Source organism: Rhinolophus ferrumequinum, chromosome 25 (assembly GCF_004115265.2).
Source record: "Rhinolophus ferrumequinum isolate MPI-CBG mRhiFer1 chromosome 25, mRhiFer1_v1.p, whole genome shotgun sequence".
NCBI lineage: Eukaryota > Metazoa > Chordata > Mammalia > Chiroptera > Rhinolophidae > Rhinolophus > Rhinolophus ferrumequinum.
The window spans coordinates 15,384,821-15,404,220 of NC_046308.1; the positions used below are offsets into that span (position 1 = coordinate 15,384,821).

At 43.7% G+C, this 19,400-nt stretch overlaps 1 protein-coding gene across 3 annotated transcripts in view; it reads left to right on the top strand.

Annotated features, from left to right (window-relative positions):
- Window positions 1-19,400, top strand: part of SGSM1 (small G protein signaling modulator 1) — an 82,695-nt gene that overhangs the window by 58,766 nt on the left and 4,529 nt on the right. For all 3 annotated transcript variants that reach the window (XM_033098038.1, XM_033098037.1, XM_033098039.1), the window contains 8 exons: window positions 2,477-2,659; window positions 3,957-4,025; window positions 5,695-6,285; window positions 9,301-9,425; window positions 11,565-11,647; window positions 16,382-16,491; window positions 17,778-17,874; window positions 18,949-19,116. In XM_033098038.1, coding sequence (XP_032953929.1) covers window positions 2,477-2,659; window positions 3,957-4,025; window positions 5,695-6,285; window positions 9,301-9,425; window positions 11,565-11,647; window positions 16,382-16,491; window positions 17,778-17,874; window positions 18,949-19,116 — 1,426 coding nt within the window. The remainder of the gene's footprint in view (window positions 1-2,476; window positions 2,660-3,956; window positions 4,026-5,694; window positions 6,286-9,300; window positions 9,426-11,564; window positions 11,648-16,381; window positions 16,492-17,777; window positions 17,875-18,948; window positions 19,117-19,400) is intronic.

The window sequence follows — 19,400 nt, forward strand, 5'->3', positions numbered from 1 at the left end:
CTTCTATTTCTGGATTCTCTATTCTGTTCCATTAGCATATATACCACACTATAATTAGTCATATTCTGCTAATATCACACTGTCTTGATGACTGTAGCACATATGTAATTTTAAATGTCATAGTACTTACATTTTTAAAAGTGAAAAAAAAACAGATGCAATTAATATTTTTAAACTTTTTATTTTGAAAGAATTATAAGTTCACAAGAAGTTGCAAAAATAATACAGAGATTTTGTGTAACCATTGCCTGGCTTTCCCCAATAGAAGCATCTTATAGAACTATGGTGCATTAGCAAACCAGGATGCAAACAACAGCACAATTCCACTAGCGAAACTATACAGACCTTACTAAGATTTGCATCTGCTCATGTGCACGCATGTGTCATTTCATCAAAGGAATATTAATTTTAATAATGTATTTTACTTAATCCAGTATATCCAATATGTTATCATTTCAGCATGTATCAATATAAAAATTACCAGTGAGATATTTTACATTCTTGTATTCATACTAAATTTTCAAAATCCGGTGGTAATTACACTCCAGATCCACGTACCATCTAGGCTGTTATTAACTAAATATTTGTCTTCCCACTGACCCGCTTAAAAGTTTACATAACTTATTTAAAAAGATGTTTTATGTCCCTCCCGTCAATGGAAAACCAATATGACTTGCCATAAATAGAAGGACATTATAAAAATAAATAGAATATGACAAAATGATAGAATTCAGTTCTATCTAGAGGCGGTAGCCGACCTGAGGCCCTGCTCTCTCTTTGTTAAAAAGGGAGATTATCACAAAGTGGTAGGGACATGTTACAGACAGAGTGGCACCAGACTGGCCCGCCTCCTAACCAGAAAAGTTGAAGGAGAGTTGAAGATGGAAATTTTCTCACACTGTGGGTCCACCTGAGGAGGGCGCCTGTGCCAGCGAACTGTCTAAATCATCTTGGTACCAGCCTGAGGCCTGTGTGTGCTTCACCCCATGCCTGGTGCCTTCCTGGGCAGACAGTAACCGAGAAATCCAGTGTGTCAGGTCCTGTGCTCAGGACTGGGGACCCAGAGGTGCGTCAGATGAGGTCATTGCCTGCTGAGTGGGGCACGTGCAGTCACATGGTGGGAAGCCCAGGGGCTGTAAGATCACGCAGGAGGCACCTCTGCCAGTCAGAAGGCTACCTGAATTTTTTGAAGGAATTGCTTTTCAGGCAAGGAGGGTGAGGAAGGGACTTTAGGAAGAGGGGACAGCGAGAACAAATCCCTCGAGGAGACACTTGTGTGAGGTCGGGTGTACGTGGGGAAAGACAGACGGGTGTGGTGGGTGTGGGCAGCTGGAACGTAGAGACCAAGGGCTGTGGGGGCAGCAGTGAGAGGCGGGGCTGGAGAGGAAAGTAGGATGGTGACTCGGAGGGGCCAGGCTGTGACAAGTGGGCACCTGGAAGGAGGCTGCTACCTTGGGTCGTCCAGGTGCAGACCATGGAAGCCTAGCTTGGCATGGCAGTGGAAATGGGAAGGTGGCAGTGGATGAGTCTTCAGGAGGTTGGCGGTTGGAAGCCACTCAGGACAGGCCCTTGGGCAGAGTGGACCCAGAGCCTCTCTGGAAGCCCTGAAGAGCTAAAGGATTCCCTGCCCCTCCCAACCCTGGTACAGGGAAGGCTCCCTACCCTCTCTCTTCCCCTTCCTGCCCCTCCATACCCTTCAATCAGCTCGTCTGCCCCATCTGTGCCCAGAGGTCTGGCAGATGTAGAACCTGTTACCTGGGCTGTGTAACACAGAAACAACATAATCTCCCCTTCTCTCTGCTGAAATCCAGGGAGGTAAAAGCTTGAAATCAGTGGCACTTCTATAAGGCCACTGCTATCATAAAGGAAAGGGTCAGTTTTATCATCTTTGTATCGTCACCACCAAGCCCCACACTGGGCACCTCGGAAGCCCTTAGTAATTACATCGAGTGAGTGGATGAATGGACGAAGGGAGCATCTTGCTCCTCTTGTATCCCATATGACTAGCTTGATGCCTAGCACATAGTAGGTACTTACCAAATTAAGTGAATAAGTGAATGGATGAATGAGGAAGGAGAGAGTGAATGCAGTAAAGAAGGAAAGAAAACAGTTTTCTCTCTTCAGTATTCCCAAGGCTTAGTACACTGCCTGGCACAGTAGGGGCTCAACAAATATTCAAATGTGTATATGAATAAATGAATGAATGAATGAATATAGGAAGGAAGGAAGGAAAAAGGAAGGAAGGAAGGAAGGGGGAAAAAAGGTAGTGTTGCTCACTGCTGTGTATCCTCAGGGCCTAGCCAGTGCCTAGCACATAGTAGGTGGTCAGTGAATGTCTGTTGGATGGTACTCCATGAATGTCGGGTGAGTGTTTCCAGGGCTCAGGGTCTCGAGTCAGAGCCACCGTCTTCCTGGTGGGGCTGGCTCTCCCCAGGGGGTCCCAGCATTTCGAGTGACCTTGTATCTGCCCTGGCAGGTGGACGAGCAGATTCATGCCTGCTACACACAGACCATGGCCGAATGGCTGGGCTGCGAGGCAATCGTGCGGCAAAGGGAACGGGAGTCCCACGCGGCTGCCCTAGCCAAATGCTCATCAGGGGCCAGCCTGGACAGCCACCTGCACCGGATGATACACCGGGACTCCACCATCAGCAATGAGGTGATGGGCAGGCTCACCTCAGGGAGCCAGGGGTGGGGGTGGGAGTGCCAGGATCTGCTCCATCAGGCTGTTGTAGGATGGTGAGGGGTGGGTGCCTGGGGCCTTGGGACAGAGTCTCACCCTTAGTTTGTGGGTAGAAGGTGACTTTGGAGTCTGACAGACCTGAGTTTGAACTCCAGCCCCACCATTTTCTAGCTGTGGGGCCATCGGCAAGCACCCTTACTTCTGGGCCTCAGCTTCTTCATCTATAAAATGGGAATAATCATTTATAGGAGAGGTTTGTGTGTAGCCCAAACGAGATAGTGTGTATAAAGCACCTAGCACAGTGCTAGACTTTCATGTATTAACAAATCTTTATTGAGTACCTGCAATGTGCCAGGTACTTATCAAGAATATTCTGGAATGTCAAGAGTGCTGAAGTGACTAAGTCAGACATATCTGTCCTCATAGACATCTCCAGTGTAGCAGCCCAAAGCAGGAGCTGAGAAGCAAGTTAATTCCCTTTACTAGTGACGTATCAGCCACCAATTGCCACACTAATACTGCATAGGGAACAACCCCCAGAAGTCAGTGACTTGCAACAATACACATTTATTTGTACACGTCAGTCTGTGGCCAGCTGGGCAGTTCTATTCTGAGCAGGGCTGGGTGGGCTCAGTCTTGTACCTTCTGTCAGTAACTGGTCAACTAAAAGGTTTGGTGACCTTCCCTGCACTCTCTCACATGCCTGGGGTGACTCGGCCCTCATCCTCCCGCAGGCTAACTGGGTATGTTATCAGAGACAATGCAGGTCATAGAGAGAGATAGACACAAGCACCTTTTAAGCCTCTGCCCTGGCGATTTTGCTAACATCCCATTGACTGAAGCAGGTCACATGGCCAAGCTAGCCTCAGAACAGGCAAGACTAGAAGTTAAAGGGCAAAAAGCGTGTATACAGAGAGGGAAGTAAACAATTGGGCCATTTAGACACGGAGTTCTCTGAAATGTTAACCAGAAGTCTTACATACATGGCAGTTAAAGGTGGGGTCTTCCAGTTGCAGGGGTGGGAGGTGGAAGCCCAGCAGCTGGTGTGGCCTCTGAAGAGGCTCCAGGGAGTGGGGAGTGAGACGACCCCCACTTTCATTTTACATACAGGAAGCTGAGGCCCTGACAGGGGACTTACTTGGGTCAGGAATAAGGAGAAAACTATAGACTTCCTGACGCCCAGCCCAGCAGCCCCTCCTGAGCTCAGTGCAGGGCCTCTGAGCCGGAATGATGCAGCCTCACCCATGCTCCCTCCTGCCTCTTTTTCTCTCAGTCCTCCCAGAGCTGCAGTTCCGGCCGCCAGAACATCCGTCTGCAGAGCGACTCCAGCAGCAGCACACAGGTGACCTTCCGGACGCTCCGCCCCCTCCCCACCCGTCCCCCTCCACCCAGCCTGGGGTAATGGCATTGGCTGTCCATCATCTAAGGTCGCCTATGGTTTATTTGTTTTAGCTTTTTATACTAGCTGTAAAAGTTGAGTATCTAGTTACACGAATAATACATGAATTTATTCTCCCTGTAAAACAAAATTCAAATACTGCAGAGAAAGCTAAATTTGGCTTTGACAGTCCTTAATCCCCTCTTGCCCTCCCTAGAAATAACACTGCTATTACCAGTTTGCTGTGTATCTTCCAGACCGTTCTGTATGCCTTTACTCACACAGAAATATGTAGACAGTATGTAGACAATATTCTGCAATGTTTGGTAGTCTTAAAATTTCTACGTAAACGCCGTTATATATGTATTGCTCAACAACTTACATTTCATTTAGTGAGAAGGAATGTTAATTCAATCTTATTCACTATTAAAGAAAAAAGCAAAGTGCAAAAAATGTGCATACTATGTCACTTTTTGTGTAAAAAGCAGAAATATTAATGTGTGCATGTATTTGCCTCTCTTTTCAAAAACAATGGAAGGATAAACCGGAAACTAATCAAAATGGTAACCTGTGGAAAGTGGGGGCAGGGAAAGAAGGTACATCTCCCTTAATATAGCTAGTTTTCTAGTTTCAACTTTGGGGAGAGGTAAATTGTTTTATATAATTTAAAGCAATTAAAAAGAAATTTAAAAAGCAAAAACACTTGAAACTAACAGTAAATGAAGTTGGTGACAAGAAGTTTTCAAGTGACGTGGGCTTATACTGTTTTATACAGTCTGTCCTTGATGGGATATAGCCTAAAGTCACAAAGAACCACAAATAATCTTGGAGACGTATTCTGGAGATTTTTTTCCATAGTATTTGATGTATCGTTGACTTTTGAACAACATGGGTGTGAAATGCGCGGGTCCACTTACATGTAGATCTCTTTCAATAAACACGTACAATACTGTAAACCTATTTTCCCTTCCTTACAGTTTTCTTAACATTTTCTCTAGTTTACTTTATTGTAGGAATACAGTATATAATGCATCTAATGTACAAAATACATTAAGCAACTATTTATGTTATCGGTAAGGCTTCTAGTTAGCAGTAGGCTACTTGTAGTTACGTTTTTGAGGAGTCAGAGTTATGCGTGGATTTTTGACTACGTTGGCAGTCGGCGCCCCTAACTGCTGCATTGTTCAAGAGTCAACTGTACATCTAACTACTTTAGAAAATGGACCCATAATCATCAACCACATGGATATAATATGCTTTGTTCAACCTGTTCCTTATGTTGTTAACTAATATTTTACTTTAAAAAAATGACGTGCACAGAAGTTTTTATGATGATAGGTATTTTCCTCCAATTTCAATTCCCTAGTAATCCTTCCACAGAGTCAATGCTTCTTTGTTTCTTTCTGGATTATTCGATGCATTTCCATGCATGCAGGTCACTTTTTTGTTCTTCACAAATGGGAGCATATATGACACCTGGTTCTGCCTCGCTCTTTTTACTGACTGCATAGTATTCCACTGCGTGTGTGTTCCATATTTGAATTAATCCCGTTAGTGAATATTTAGGTTATTCCTGGAAGCCGCACCTCAGTGTCCACCCTAGTCCATCTGTCGTTGTGCACTTTGTCTTCAGGTGTTCGAGTCTGTGGACGAGGTGGAGCAGGTGGAGACAGAAGGCAGGTTGGAGGAGAAACAGCCCAAGATCCCCAATGGGAACCTGGTGAATGGCACCTGCTCCCCGGACTCCGGCCATCCTTCCTCCCACAACTTCTCCTCGGGCCTCTCGGAGCACTCGGAGCCCAGCCTGAGTACGGAGGACAGTGTCATGGACGCCCAGCGGAACGCTTCCCTGGTGCCTCGACCTGGGGACAGCAGCGTGGATGATGGGCAGAGCAGCGAGGCCACCACTTCCCGGGACGAAGCTCCCCGGGAGGAGCTGGCCGTGCAGGACAGCCTGGAGAGCGACCTCCTGGTCAACGAGAGCATGGACGAGTTCATGTCCGTCACCGGCAGCATGGACGTGGCTCTACCTGAGAAGGAGGGCTCAGTGATGGAGGGCTGGGGGGCCGGGGAGGTGGAGAAGCACAGCCGGGCGGACAGCGAGGATAACCTCTCGGAGGAGCCGGAGATGGAAAGTCTCTTCCCTGCCTTGGCGTCCCTGGCCGCAAGCACTGCCGCCAACAACGAGACGTCCCCCGTGTCTTCCAGCGGTGTCACCTACTCTGTAAGTCTGTAGGATTCTCCTCCACTCAATTTTCTATAGCTGTGGGAGGGAGGAAGTACCCCACAAACCTCAGTGATCCAGAACGACCTCTGGTTCGCTGCATTTCCCCATCACACAAAGGGTTCACTGTGGAAACCAGGTGGTGGACGCGATAATACGTGTCATACTTAAGGGACACGGACTTTGCGCTCAGTCAGAGCGTTCTGGCTTCACCTTCCAGCACAGGTGCGTCACTTTGTTTTTCTGAGCCTGTTTCCTTGTCTATCTGGTACCTTCCTTCCTGAGTTGTTTTCAGAATGAGTGAGCCCAGCCCTCCGTGCCTGGCACACACCCCGTCAGCAGCAGCAAGATGGTGAGCATCTTGGTCAACTCTCAGGTCCGACATCTTTTAAATATTCACGTTTGCTTGCTGGCCAGAAAGTCCAAGCCAGAGGACGTCAGCTGAAAGGGAGGTCTTCGGAGCCAGGCACTGTGTGTCCGTTTTCCTTTAAAGAACTTATTTCTATCAGAGATATACATGGCTGTAGTTGAAAAAGTTAAACACTCAGACAAGGCTGGACTCAAAAAGCCAGAGTTATCTGTTCCACCTGCCCCCAGTTCGCGCCCCCCAGCGCAATAGTCGTGACTTATTCTGCCCAGATTATCTGGCATTTACCCTGTCTCTGTAAATGCTGGTATTGCTACTTCTTGGTCGTTTTTTAGTTTTTCTTCAGTTGTAGGCTTTATCTGTGGACTCCCCACTAGGGAAGGAGAGGATTGGCCCCCTGCCCTCCCCACATCCTCTTCTCCTACAAGACACCTTCCCCTCTCCATCCATCCAGTATAGTTAAAATAGTATGTTTATTATACTAGTTAAATAACTGTTCAGTTGTTTACATTATTATTATAATATAATGTATACACCGTGTAGTCAGCTGTATTTATGTTTTCGCTCCTGCAAGAAAATTGTGATTTTCTTAAATGTTTTCATTTTCTAGTCTCTGCTGTCTTTTTCTTATATGTTGTTAATTCACCCACCTACCCACCCCCCGCTCCCCTACAAACTCTTTGCCAGTTTTCTAACTCTCTTCTGGAAAACATTCAGATAGATCAGGTTTTGTAGTTGTTTTGTTTGACTGAAGAATTCTAAGAGCCTCTGGCTTTCCCCAGTCTCCGTACCTGATGGATAGCTGTCATTCTAGATCCTTCTCCATCATCATTTCCAGGTTAATTTTGCTTCCCTCATATTTCCTATATCCAGTGTCTTTTTTAGTTTACTCCCTTGTTTAGGCAGAACATGTATTTCAGTAGCTTCCACATTTTTAAATTCTTCATACCTCCTTACATCTCAGGCCTCTAATCTGAGATTACTGTCTTCTTTGTGTGGAATGCATTCTTTAAAATTCCCTTTAGCAAGGTCTCTCTTATTTTGTGTCTGTCTTGAAATGCCTTCATTTTGCGTTTGTTCTTGAAAGATATTTTCACTGAATATGCATCTCTAGATTGCAGTTATTTTCTCACAGTACTTTGAAAATATTCGTCTATTGACTTCTGAATTCCACTGTTGCCGTTGAGAAGTCAGACATCTAATTATCATTCCTGTAAAGATAATCTGCTTTTCTCTCTAGGTGCTTTTAAGATTCTCCTTTTGGTATTGTGTGTCACGTGTCTACGTGTGGGTATCTTTTTCCATTTTCAAGCTAGAGGTTTGTTGGGCTTTATGTATCTGCAAATCGGTATATTTAGTCAGTTCTGCAAATTTTTCATCTGTTATTCTTTCAATTGTTGCTACTTCCCAACTTTTCTCTCCTTCTGTAGCTCTGATTAAATGTTCGTTAGACTTTCTCACACTATCCTCTATGTATAGTACTTCTCTTTCACTTTGTTATCTTTTCGTCCCTCTGTGTTGAATCCTGGATAGTTTCTTTAGGTCCCTTTTCAGTCTGTTTATTTTCTCTTCAGTGGTGTCTAATTTTCCGTCGCATGTCTCTAGTGAGTTTTCAATACGTTTCATGAAGTTTCACTTGGCTTTTCTTCAAATCTGCTATAAAACGATCTGCGTGGTTATTTCATAGTCTCTTGCTCTCTTATTAGTAATCTCTTCTTTGATCTCTTTAAAAATAGTAAATAAACTTCCTTTGTACTCGGCTCCTGAACATTCTAATACCTGAAGTCCTCATGGAACTGGTTCCGCTGTCTGGTGTCTATGCTGAGTGTCACTCACGGTGCCTTCTTCCTCTGTGTGTTTTGTGACTTGTTTTTAACAGGAGCTCATATTTCTTGGAACTTTATCTGTTGTATTATTTGAGGCCTAGGTAGAAGGTAGGTTCCTCAGGAGAGGGTTTTCTTTAGTTTCTCCCTAGTACCCAGCGACCTAACCAGTCTGAGATCACTTGAAATTAGATTCTCTGCTCTTACAGACCACCCAGGTAGTGGGAATTTAAGTTATCAACCTGTATACGTTATAAACCTGATTTGAGGCTGTTAATTATCTGGGAAGTATCTTTTACACTTCATTTGACACCTGCATTCAAGACAGGCCATTATCCTTGAGATCATACGATGTTAGTAGTTTTTTTCCAGGTTTCCCTTACTAGGGGTACGGCTCTTTGGGGTCCTGCCTTAATGCGGGAACATCTCTTAGTATGCTTAACCTTGGGGGTGGGAGGCCACAGCATCATTCAATCTAAGCTTAAGTTTTTCCCAGTTTGGTATCGTCCCTCAGGGCAGAAGCCAGCTTTGGTATTATCTTGCCTTTCTGGGTTAATTTTGGCTTTTAAACATTCTTTATTTTCTTGCCGTATCATTGAACCATTTCATCAGGATTGAAAAGAATTTTCATCATACAAAGAGAAAGGGGCTTTCTCAGAAAACAACAAAAACCAAATCAAACCCCCGGGGTTGTCCAGGTAGAGGATGTTCTTTTTGGTGGCAACAGGAGATGGTTAGGAGGAGGTGGGGGGAACCTCTGAAAAAATGCCTCCGTGAGCAGCCGGGCTATAACTGTTCTTTTCTCCGCCCCCTGGGGGCCGGCAGCCGGAGCTGCTGGACCTGTACACGGTGAACCTGCACCGCATCGAGAAGGACGTGCAGAGGTGTGACCGCAACTACTGGTACTTCACGCCCACCAACCTGGAAAAGCTGCGTAACATCATGTGCAGGTGGCTGGAGGGGCAGGGGCCAGGGAGTGGGCCTACAGGGACCAGGGGATTGGGCGGGGATGGCAGAGGTGTCGGCTGCAGGGAGCGCAGCTGGAACCGCAGCTTCTGTAGCTGGGATCGTTTCCCAGCCAACACTGACAATAATATAACAATCACAGTAATGCTAATAATAGAGGGCATTTATTAAGAAGCACCTACTGTGTGCCTGGCTGTATCCTGAGCCCTTTACTAACACCCTCTCACCTCGTCCTCACAACAAGCCTATGAGATAAGCGTTGTCCCCTTTTATAGGCAAGGGGATGGAAGCTGAGAGGGGTACCACATTGCTCCAAGTCCCCCAGCTGGGCACTGGCTGAGCGGGACTCATCCCCTCGTCTCTCGGGCCCTGGAATCTGTGCTTTATTTCATTAAGCCAAGATCTGGGCAACTTACTACTTTTTATAAAAAATTGCTACTTTTATTTCTTAAAATATGACAGTGACTCATGATTATTAAAAACCTAATTCAGCCAAGGAAATCAGAAATTTTTAAGGTTAAAGAGAAACTCCTTCCTTATCCAGTCATCAGACCACTCACCCAGAAAAAGTAACTATTGCTAATATACAGAGGGTGCTAAAAAAATGCATACACATTTTAAGAAAGGAAAAAACTGTAGTAAAATTGTAATACTCAATATATACCGACAACAAAAGATGAATACATGTCACGGGTATACATTTTTTTTTTAAAAATAGATAAAAAAGCCTTTATTTCTAAAATGATGGGTATACATTTTTTTGGCACCCCTGGTATTTGTGAATATTTCTCCAAAGCTATAGATATAGTAGATAATAGATAATATAATAGCATACATGTTATAAAGTTTACAAAATTTTTTACCTACATGGAATTATACTACAAACTCTTTTTCCACAACTTGCTTTTTACACTCAGTAACACGTCTTGGACTTCTTTCCATGCTACTCTAACTTGGGTTTGCAAACTACTACGATGGCCCATGGGCCAATTCCAGCCCATCACTTGTTCTTGTAAATAAAGTTTTATTAGAATCCAGCTATGCCCTTTTGTTTGCATATTCTCTGTGATTGCTTCTGGAGAGTTGAGTAGTTGAGACTGAGAAGATACGGCCTACAAAGCTAAAAATAATTATTATCTGGACCTCTCAAAAAAGGTTTACCAACCTCTACTCTAACTCATTCTTATTAATAAGCACCATCTCTTAACTATTCTGTCTTACAGTCTCCCAAGCAATCACTGCCTCTCAAAATTTAGTCTAGGAGATACACATATAATTAACTTTAATGTAGTATGTTACATTAAAATGAAAAAGTACTCGGGGGGAAAGAAGGATACACTGACTTTCCTAGTTATGGCTTTGGGGGAAATCATGGAAGGCTTCACAGAGGTGGTAACATTCAAGATGGACTTTGGCAAAATTAGGAGAAACTGAAGAAACCGTTTGACATACAGGTTAGGAGCACATACTCTGGGGTAGGGGTCATTTGGGTTCAAATCCTGCCTCTGTCATTTATTATTAGGTGTATGACTTTGTGCATGTCACTTATCTCTCTGTGCCTCAGTTTTCTCATCTCTGAAATGGGACAATAATAGTTTTTTTCATATGATTATTTTGAAACTTAAATGAGGCAGTACATATATAGTGGTCTGAGTGAACAGTAAGTGTTCAGTAAATATTATCTGTTATTAAGAGGTAGATGGGAATTCCAGACAGAGGGAACTGCTAGGACCAAACAGTGTGCTTTGATTGTACACATGTGGCTGGAGAGGAAGAAGTACTGGGAAGTGATGGGTGAGACTGTAAAGATGGATTGGGAGGAATCTCTGAATGCCTAGTATACCCAGTTAAGGAGTTTGGATATTGTCCCATCACGCAGTGGGAGCCTGTGAAGGTTTTTGAGCAAGCAGTGGCCTCCTTGAGCTGGACTTCAGGAAGGTCATCCTGGTGGCTGAGCATAAGATGTTTGAAGAGAGTGAGACTGGGGATGGGAATACAGGCAAGAGGTTGAGGAGTGGTCCAGGTGAGGGATGGGAGACTAAACCAGGGAGGAGAGAAAGGAAGAGTGGGTTGGAGAAGCAGGTTGTGGGTGTCATCACTGAGCCTCTGTGTCTCTCTCCTAGCTACATCTGGCAGCACATTGAGATTGGCTACGTCCAAGGCATGTGTGACCTTCTGGCTCCATTACTGGTCATTCTGGATGATGGTGAGTGTGTTCTCTCCACCCCAGGGCTGGGGGTGCAGTATCCTTCCCACTGCAGAGGAGGTGGCTTAATTTTACTCTGTGACTCCATGGAATGGGTCAGTACAGGTGCTCAGAATACCTGTCTGGTGAACACATCAAAGCCCCAGTAAAGTAAAAAGTCCTATTGTTCCACATTAGCCAACACTGATTTCCAGGTGCCCAACACCCAGTCAAGCCTTTGCTAGCCACTGATTATACAAACATGAATAAGAACAAATAAAACCCAGGCCCAGATGGCTTCACTGGTGAATTCTACCAAACGCTTAAAGAAGAATGAATACCAATTCTTCCCAAGCTCATCCAAAAAATAGACTATGAGGGAACACTTCCAAACTCATTCTATGAGGCCAGTTCTTACACGAGGACCCACTGGTACCCTGATACCAATAGCAGACAAAGATATCACAAAAAAAAGAAAACTAAAGACCAATATCTTTATGACTATAAAGGCAAAATCCTTAACAAAATACTAATAAACTGAATCTAGCAAGATTTATAAAAAAGATTACATACCATGACCAAATGGGATTTATCCCAGGAATGCAAGGCTGGTTCAACATATGAAGATCAATGAATGTAATTCACCACATTAATAGACTAACGGACAAAAACCACATGATCATCTCAATTGTCAAAGAAATGGCATTTGACAAAATGCAACACCCTTTGATGGTAAAAACACTCAAACTAGAAATAGAAGGAAACTTCCTCACCATGTTCAAAGGCATCAATGGAAAACCTACAGCTAGTTCAGACTCAGTGGTAGCAGACTGAATACTTTCCCTCTATGGTCAGGACTAAGACAGGGACGTCCACTTTTGTCACAAAAGGTTCAAGGTAAGATAATTGGGGAAGAAAAGGATATAAAGGCCTGAGACCGGAAAGGAACCAAAACCATCTCTATTTGCATATGATACAATATGGCATATAGAAAATCCTAAGGAATCAAAATTATATATTAGAACTAATAAATGAGTTCAGCAAAGTTGCAGGATACCAAATCTATGTACAAAAGTCAATTGGATTTCTATACAATTGCAATGAATAATCCAAAAATGAAATTGGGAAAGCAATTCCATTTGCAATAGTATCTAAAAGAAGAAAATAACTTATGAAAAAATTGAACTTAAGATGTGCAAGATTTGTTACTCCAAACACTACAAAACATTGTTGAAAGAAATTAAATAAATGGAAAGATCTCATGTTCGTGGATTGGAAGACCTAGTGTTGTAAAGATGGCAGTACTCTCCAAATTGATCTGGATTTCTTGTAATTTCATGATAGGTCGAAATCTAAGCCGCCTTTCTTTTTTGGGGGGGGCAAAAGTTGACAAGCTGACCCTGAAATTCATACAGGAATTCAAGGGACCAAGACTAGTGACATCAATTTTGAAAAAGAAGAAAAGATTAGATGACACATGCTTTCCAATTTCAAAAAACCACTACATAGTTAGTTACAGTCATCAAGACAGTGTGGTACTTCCATAGGATAGACACATAGATCAATGGGATAGAATGGGGACTCCAGAAATAAGCCTTTACATTTCCAATCAATTGATTTGTAACAGCGTGCCAAGACATTTCAACTCAGTGAGGAAAGAATAGTCTTCAACATACGATGCCGAAACAACTGCCTATCCACATGCAAAAGATTGAAGTTGGACTCCTGCCCCACACTATATACAAAAATACTGACTCAAAATGGATCATAAACTGAAATGTAAGAGCTAAAACTATACAATTATTAGAAGAAATCATAGGCATAAAATTATTAGAAGAAGACATAGGCGTAAATCTTTGTGAAACCTTGGATTTCTTAGATTGACACCAAAAGCATAAAGCAACAAAATGAAAAATAAAAAAAAATAGATAAGTTGGACTTCGTCAAAATTAAAAACTTCTGTGCTTCACAGGATACCATCAAAAAAATGAAGAGAACCCAGAGAATGGAAGGAAATATTTCAAATCACATATATAATATGGGACTTGTATCCAAAATACATAAAGAACTTTTACAACTCAACAATAAAACGATCAATAAGCCAATTAAAAATGGGCAAAGGATTTGAATAGACATTTCTCAATAGAATAAAAAATATGCAAGTGGACAATAAGCACATTAAAAGATGCTCAAAATCGTTACTCACCAGGGAAATACAAATCAAAACCATAATGAGATCCACTCAGATAGCTGGAATACAAACAATGGAAAATAACAAGTGTTACTGAGGATCTGCAGAAATCAGAAGCCTCATACATTGCGAGTGGGATTGTAAAATAGTTCATTCAGCCACTTAGGAAAACAGTTTGGCAGTTCCTTATAATGTTAAACATAGACTTACCCTATGACCCAGGAATCCCATTCATAGGTATATCTCCAACAAAAATGAAAACATATGTTCATACAAATACTTGTACACGAATGTGCACAGCAGGCTTATTCTTAATAGCCCAAAAGTGGAAACAACCCAAATGTTCATCAACAGATGAATGGATGAACAAATTGTGGTATAGCTGTAAAATGGAATATTATTTGGCAGAAAAGAGAATGATCTCATACGTGCTACAATGTGAACGAACCTTGAAAACACTATTCTAAGTGAAAGAAGCCAGACACAAAAGACCACATATTGTATGAAGGACGTGTGATCAAACAATACAGTTTGATGCATTGTTTGCTGCTGCCAAGTGCCATCCAGCAGAAAAGCAGGGATTTTCAATATGGGAAGCAGAGCATCGAACCTTAGTAACAGTGTGTGACAAGTGTCAACTTGTTCCGTGCAGTCAGTCGGGTGTGAGCTACGGTTACGAGAAGGTGTATTTTGAAAAGTATGACGTAAATCATGGATCACGAACAACGTATTAACATGAAATGGGCAAACGGTTTCATCCTCTATCATGACAACGCTCTGTGTCACACATCGCTTCTGGTATATGGTAGTTTCTGTCAAATAAAAACATTGTGGTGTGTCCTTATCCACCTATTCAGTGTATCTGGCACTGTGCGACCTCTGGCTCTTCCCCAAAGCCAAAATGAACATGAAAGGTAAATGTTTTGAATCGATTCAGGACATCGAGGCAGCCATGAAAGCACAACTAAAGACTCAAAAGAGGACTTGCAGAACTGTTTCAGAAAGTGGCAAGAATGACGGGCTAAGTGTGTTCGAAGCGAGAGGAAGTACTTTGAGGGGAATTAATGGCAATATGTCTTTTACTGTAATACATTCTTTTAATTTAAACATTCACCGTTTAAATGCTCACACCTCATATGATTTCATTTGCATGAAATATCCAGAATAGGGAGATCTGTGGTTGACATGCCCTGGGGGAGAGGGAAATGGGGAATGACGGCTGATGTATATAGACTGTCTTTTCTGTGAGTATACTAAAAGCACTGACTTGTACATTGAAAAGGGTGACTTGTATGATATGTGAATCTCAATCAGGCTGTTAAAAAAAAATGGGGAGCAGAACTCCCTATTCTTTAGACATAGGCTGTGCATAGTGACTTCCTTCCAAAAAGTTCAATCTAGAAGGCAGGGGAGTGAGAGAGAAACTATACAGTGGAAAAATCTGACAAGCTCTGCCTCGGGCCAGTGACCAAAATCAACATCAGCAACCATAAATCATTTGACAATATATACCCTTGACATGATGGGATTAGAGTGGCACGTGACCTGTGTGGTCTTTCTCCAGTGACCCATAATCCCAGTGTCATCATAAGAAAAACATCAGGCAAATTTCAGTAGAGAAACAGTCTATAGAATACCTGATAAACACTCTTCGGAAACCGTCAAGGTCATCAAACACAAGGAAAGCCTGAGAAACCCTCAAAGCCAGGTGGAACCTAAGGAGACATGACAACTGTATGTAATGCGTTACCTGGGATGGGTTCTTGGAACAGAAAAAGGGTTCAGTAGTTAAAAACTGTGGACTGTAAACCAATGTGCCATATTTATATAATACCTTAATAATCCAGGAAAAACTGGGTGTGGGGTATATGGAAACTACTCTCTTAATTTTTCTGTAAATCAATAAACTTTTCTTAAAAATAAAGTCTTGAAAAAAATAAATGAGATCCTACTATGCCTTGGGAAACCTCAGAGTTTTCCCCAACATTGCTAGTTGTGGAGAGAAAAAAAATGTACAGTTTTCATTTTCTAAACATTGGGTTAAACAATACGAAACAGATTACTTTATTGCAGGACTTCTCAGAGCCTTTCCTTTCTTAATATTTGTAGTAACTCTCTAAGCAGCATTTCACAAAGTTATTTGACCATTTCTTTGCATAATGCCTGTAAACACCCTTTTAATGTTGATGTTTACATTTTAATGCAGTGGTTCCCAGACTGGAGAATTTCATGAACCCCGTAGAATTTAAAAAAAAAAAAAAGTTGGGGACCAACAACCCATTGTCAACTTTTTCCTATAGCAAATAAGGATGTTTAAAACAGAGGGTTTGCTGTCACCATGCTTTCCTAAAGGGGTATTTCGCCCCCTCGAAGGGGGGAAGTAGGTAATGAATTTAAGATCAAAGAGCATGCCTTGGCGTGGGACGCACTGGCCCACTGTCCACATGTGTCTCCTTTGTCTGTGGACCCAGTGAACCAGCTCAGCGCCTCAGCCCATCACGTGGGGACCCCGGGTTCCTTGGGCAATGGCGGAGCTGACTGTGTCTCTTCTGCTCTGTCCCCAGAGGCCCTCGCCTTCAGCTGCTTCACAGAGCTCATGAAGAGAATGAACCAGAACTTTCCCCACGGAGGCGCCATGGACACACACTTCGCCAACATGAGGTCCCTCATCCAGGTATGATCCAGCCCTGCTCAGTCATGCAACTCGTTCCAGCTCAGCCCACTGACCCCCCGTCAGCTTAATAGTCCAGCCTCGTGTAACTCAACTCAGTGACTCGATCTTCCTTCATTCAGTTCAACTCAGCTCAAAACTCAATTGGACTCAATCTCTGAATTGAACTAAAAAACTCAATTCAGCTCAGCCTGACCTCAACAACACAAATCGTGTCCCCTGGACTGAGCATTTACTTGGTGCACACACTGTGGCCACAACAATGAAGGAAACATGGATGTTTGATTGTATTAGTCCTTTTCCTCAGAGCAGTGTTTGGGCATACTGCGCGTGCGCGTACACACACGCGCAGCTTTATTTAGATGTCATTCACACACCAAAAAATTCACCCTTTTAAAATGTAAATTTCAGTGGTTTTTACAGTATTCACAGTTGTGAAACCATCATCACTATCTAATTTTAGAACATTTTCATCATCCCCAAAAGAAACCCCGTACCCAGTAACGTCAGTCCCTTTCCCTAGCACCTGGCAACCACTAATCTATAATACTTTCTGTCTCTATAGATTTGCCTGTTCTGGACATTTCTTATAAATGGAATCATACAATATGTTGATTTCATGTCAGGCTTTCGTGTCAGGCTTCTTTCGCTTAGTGTAATGTTTTCACGTGCTATATAGCACGTGTCAGTACATCATTCCTTTTTATGGCCGAATAATATTCCATCATGTGGATAGACCATATTTTGTTTATCCACTCATCTGTTGATGGACATTTGGGTTGTTTCCATTTTCTGGCTATTACGAATAGTGCTGCGGTGCACATTCATGTATGAGTTTTTATGAGGACGTGTTTTCATTTCTCTTGGGGATATATCTACGAGTAGAACAGCAGCTGCACCATTTTACATTCCCTCCAGCAACATATGAGGGTTCCAGTTTCTCTACATCCTCGCTGCCAATACGTTGTCGTCTGTCATTTGTATAGCCATCCTAGTGGATGTGAAGTGGTATCTCGTTCTAGTTTTGATTTGCATCTTCCTAATGACTCATGACGTGGAGTGTTTCTCATGTAAATATTGGCCACTTGCACGTCTTTGAAGAAATGACTGGGTTACGTTGAACTAGGTTGGTCTCCGCTTCAAATCCTGGGCCCATTTTTTAACTCCACTTGGTTGTTAAGGGCTGTGTGTGGCGTCTGGTTTGGAGATGTACCATCATTTATTCAGCTGTCCCCTCTGGTCTGGCCTTTTCCCAGGAGGCTGATGTCCATGTTTCCTTCCTCTGACAGATCCTGGACTCAGAGCTCTTTGAGCTGATGCATCAAAACGGGGACTACACTCACTTCTACTTCTGCTACCGCTGGTTCCTGCTAGATTTCAAACGAGGTACAGACTTCATACTGGGGCCGCTTTCCCAGACTCTTTGTCGCAGAACCTCAGGGGAAAAGAGACCGCGGAGCAAAGCCAGTGGAAAAGAACAGCACCCATTTATTGCGTTCACCTACCTTACCTTGTGATGACATTATGCAGTAGGAATTGTTGCAGTCCCCATTTCACAGATGAGGAAACTAAGGCTGAGAAGAATTAAATTCAGAGCTAGGAAGAGTCAAGCCAGGATCCGAGCCCCACTCTGTCTGCCCCCTAAGGCCAGTTCCCTCCATTCTGTGGTGCCACCTATCAGAGATGGAGAACTCTGAAATAAATGGAACATGTTGCACATGTGATGTAGAAATCGTGCATAACACAGTACATTGCTATTGTGCAAAGTGGGGTGATGCTGAGAAGAATGATATCTAATACCTAAAGGGGTATTCATTAAGTGCCAGGTCCTGTGCTGGGCCGTTTCTATGTAGCGCCTCGTTGGACTTTTACTACTGTTGGCATCGCCCCGCTTAGAGATGAGGAAAGAGGCTCGTGGAGGGAAGGCACTAACTAACCCAAGGTCACCTTGCTAGTTAGTGATGGAGCTAGGATTCCGCCTGAGTTTAGGGGACATCGGAAGCCTTGCTCTTCACCAGGGCTCTAGTCTATCTCTCTACTAGACCCAGACGCAGCAGCCAGCTCTGCCTGTGTGCAGGGGGAAGGGGTGACACCTCCCATGGGTGCTAAAGGAGATGAAGTGCACGGGGAGAGAGGGGGACAGTGACAAAGGGCAGAGTAGGGACAGGTCAGTGTCAATCAAACCTGCACATGCTTGGTTCCTCCACTTGCAGAATGTCAGAGCTAGACACTTAATAACCCACCTGGTTTGCATACTCTGTTCTATAGATGGGGAAAACTGAGACTTGTGATGATCAAATGACAGAGTCCTGGTCTCCTGCCCCCTCCCCTGAGCTCTGTCCGCTGCACCAGGACAGAAGTGCAGAGCACAGCTGTCGGGATTTCCCCAGAGGGCGGACGGCACCGTGAGCTCTGTGGCTGACTCTCTCCCCACGCGTGTGCTTGTTATTGTCTCGGCAGAACTTGTCTATGATGATGTCTTCTCCGTCTGGGAGACCATCTGGGCAGCCAAGCACGTCTCGTCCGCCCACTATGTCCTGTTCATCGCCCTGGCTCTGGTGGAGGTCTACCGTGACATCATTTTGGAGAACAACATGGATTTCACAGACATCATCAAATTCTTTAACGGTACCCACATGATCAGGGGCTCATCTGAGGGGTGCGGGCGTCTGGGGGGACCCTTCCTGAGGCCTCAAGAGGGATGGAGCTTTACTGAAATTGACACAGTGAACAGGGTGGAGGGGGCAGGGTTCTGCCCACTTGCATCTATTTCCAAAGGGACGAACTGACATCTTGAAATGCAGAGGATGCATTTGTCTCAGGGATCTGGCAGAAGGAGCATGGGTGTCAAAATCAGGCTCCGGGCAGGGCGGGGGGGGGGAGTGGCAAAACCCTGGCTCTGCCACTAACCA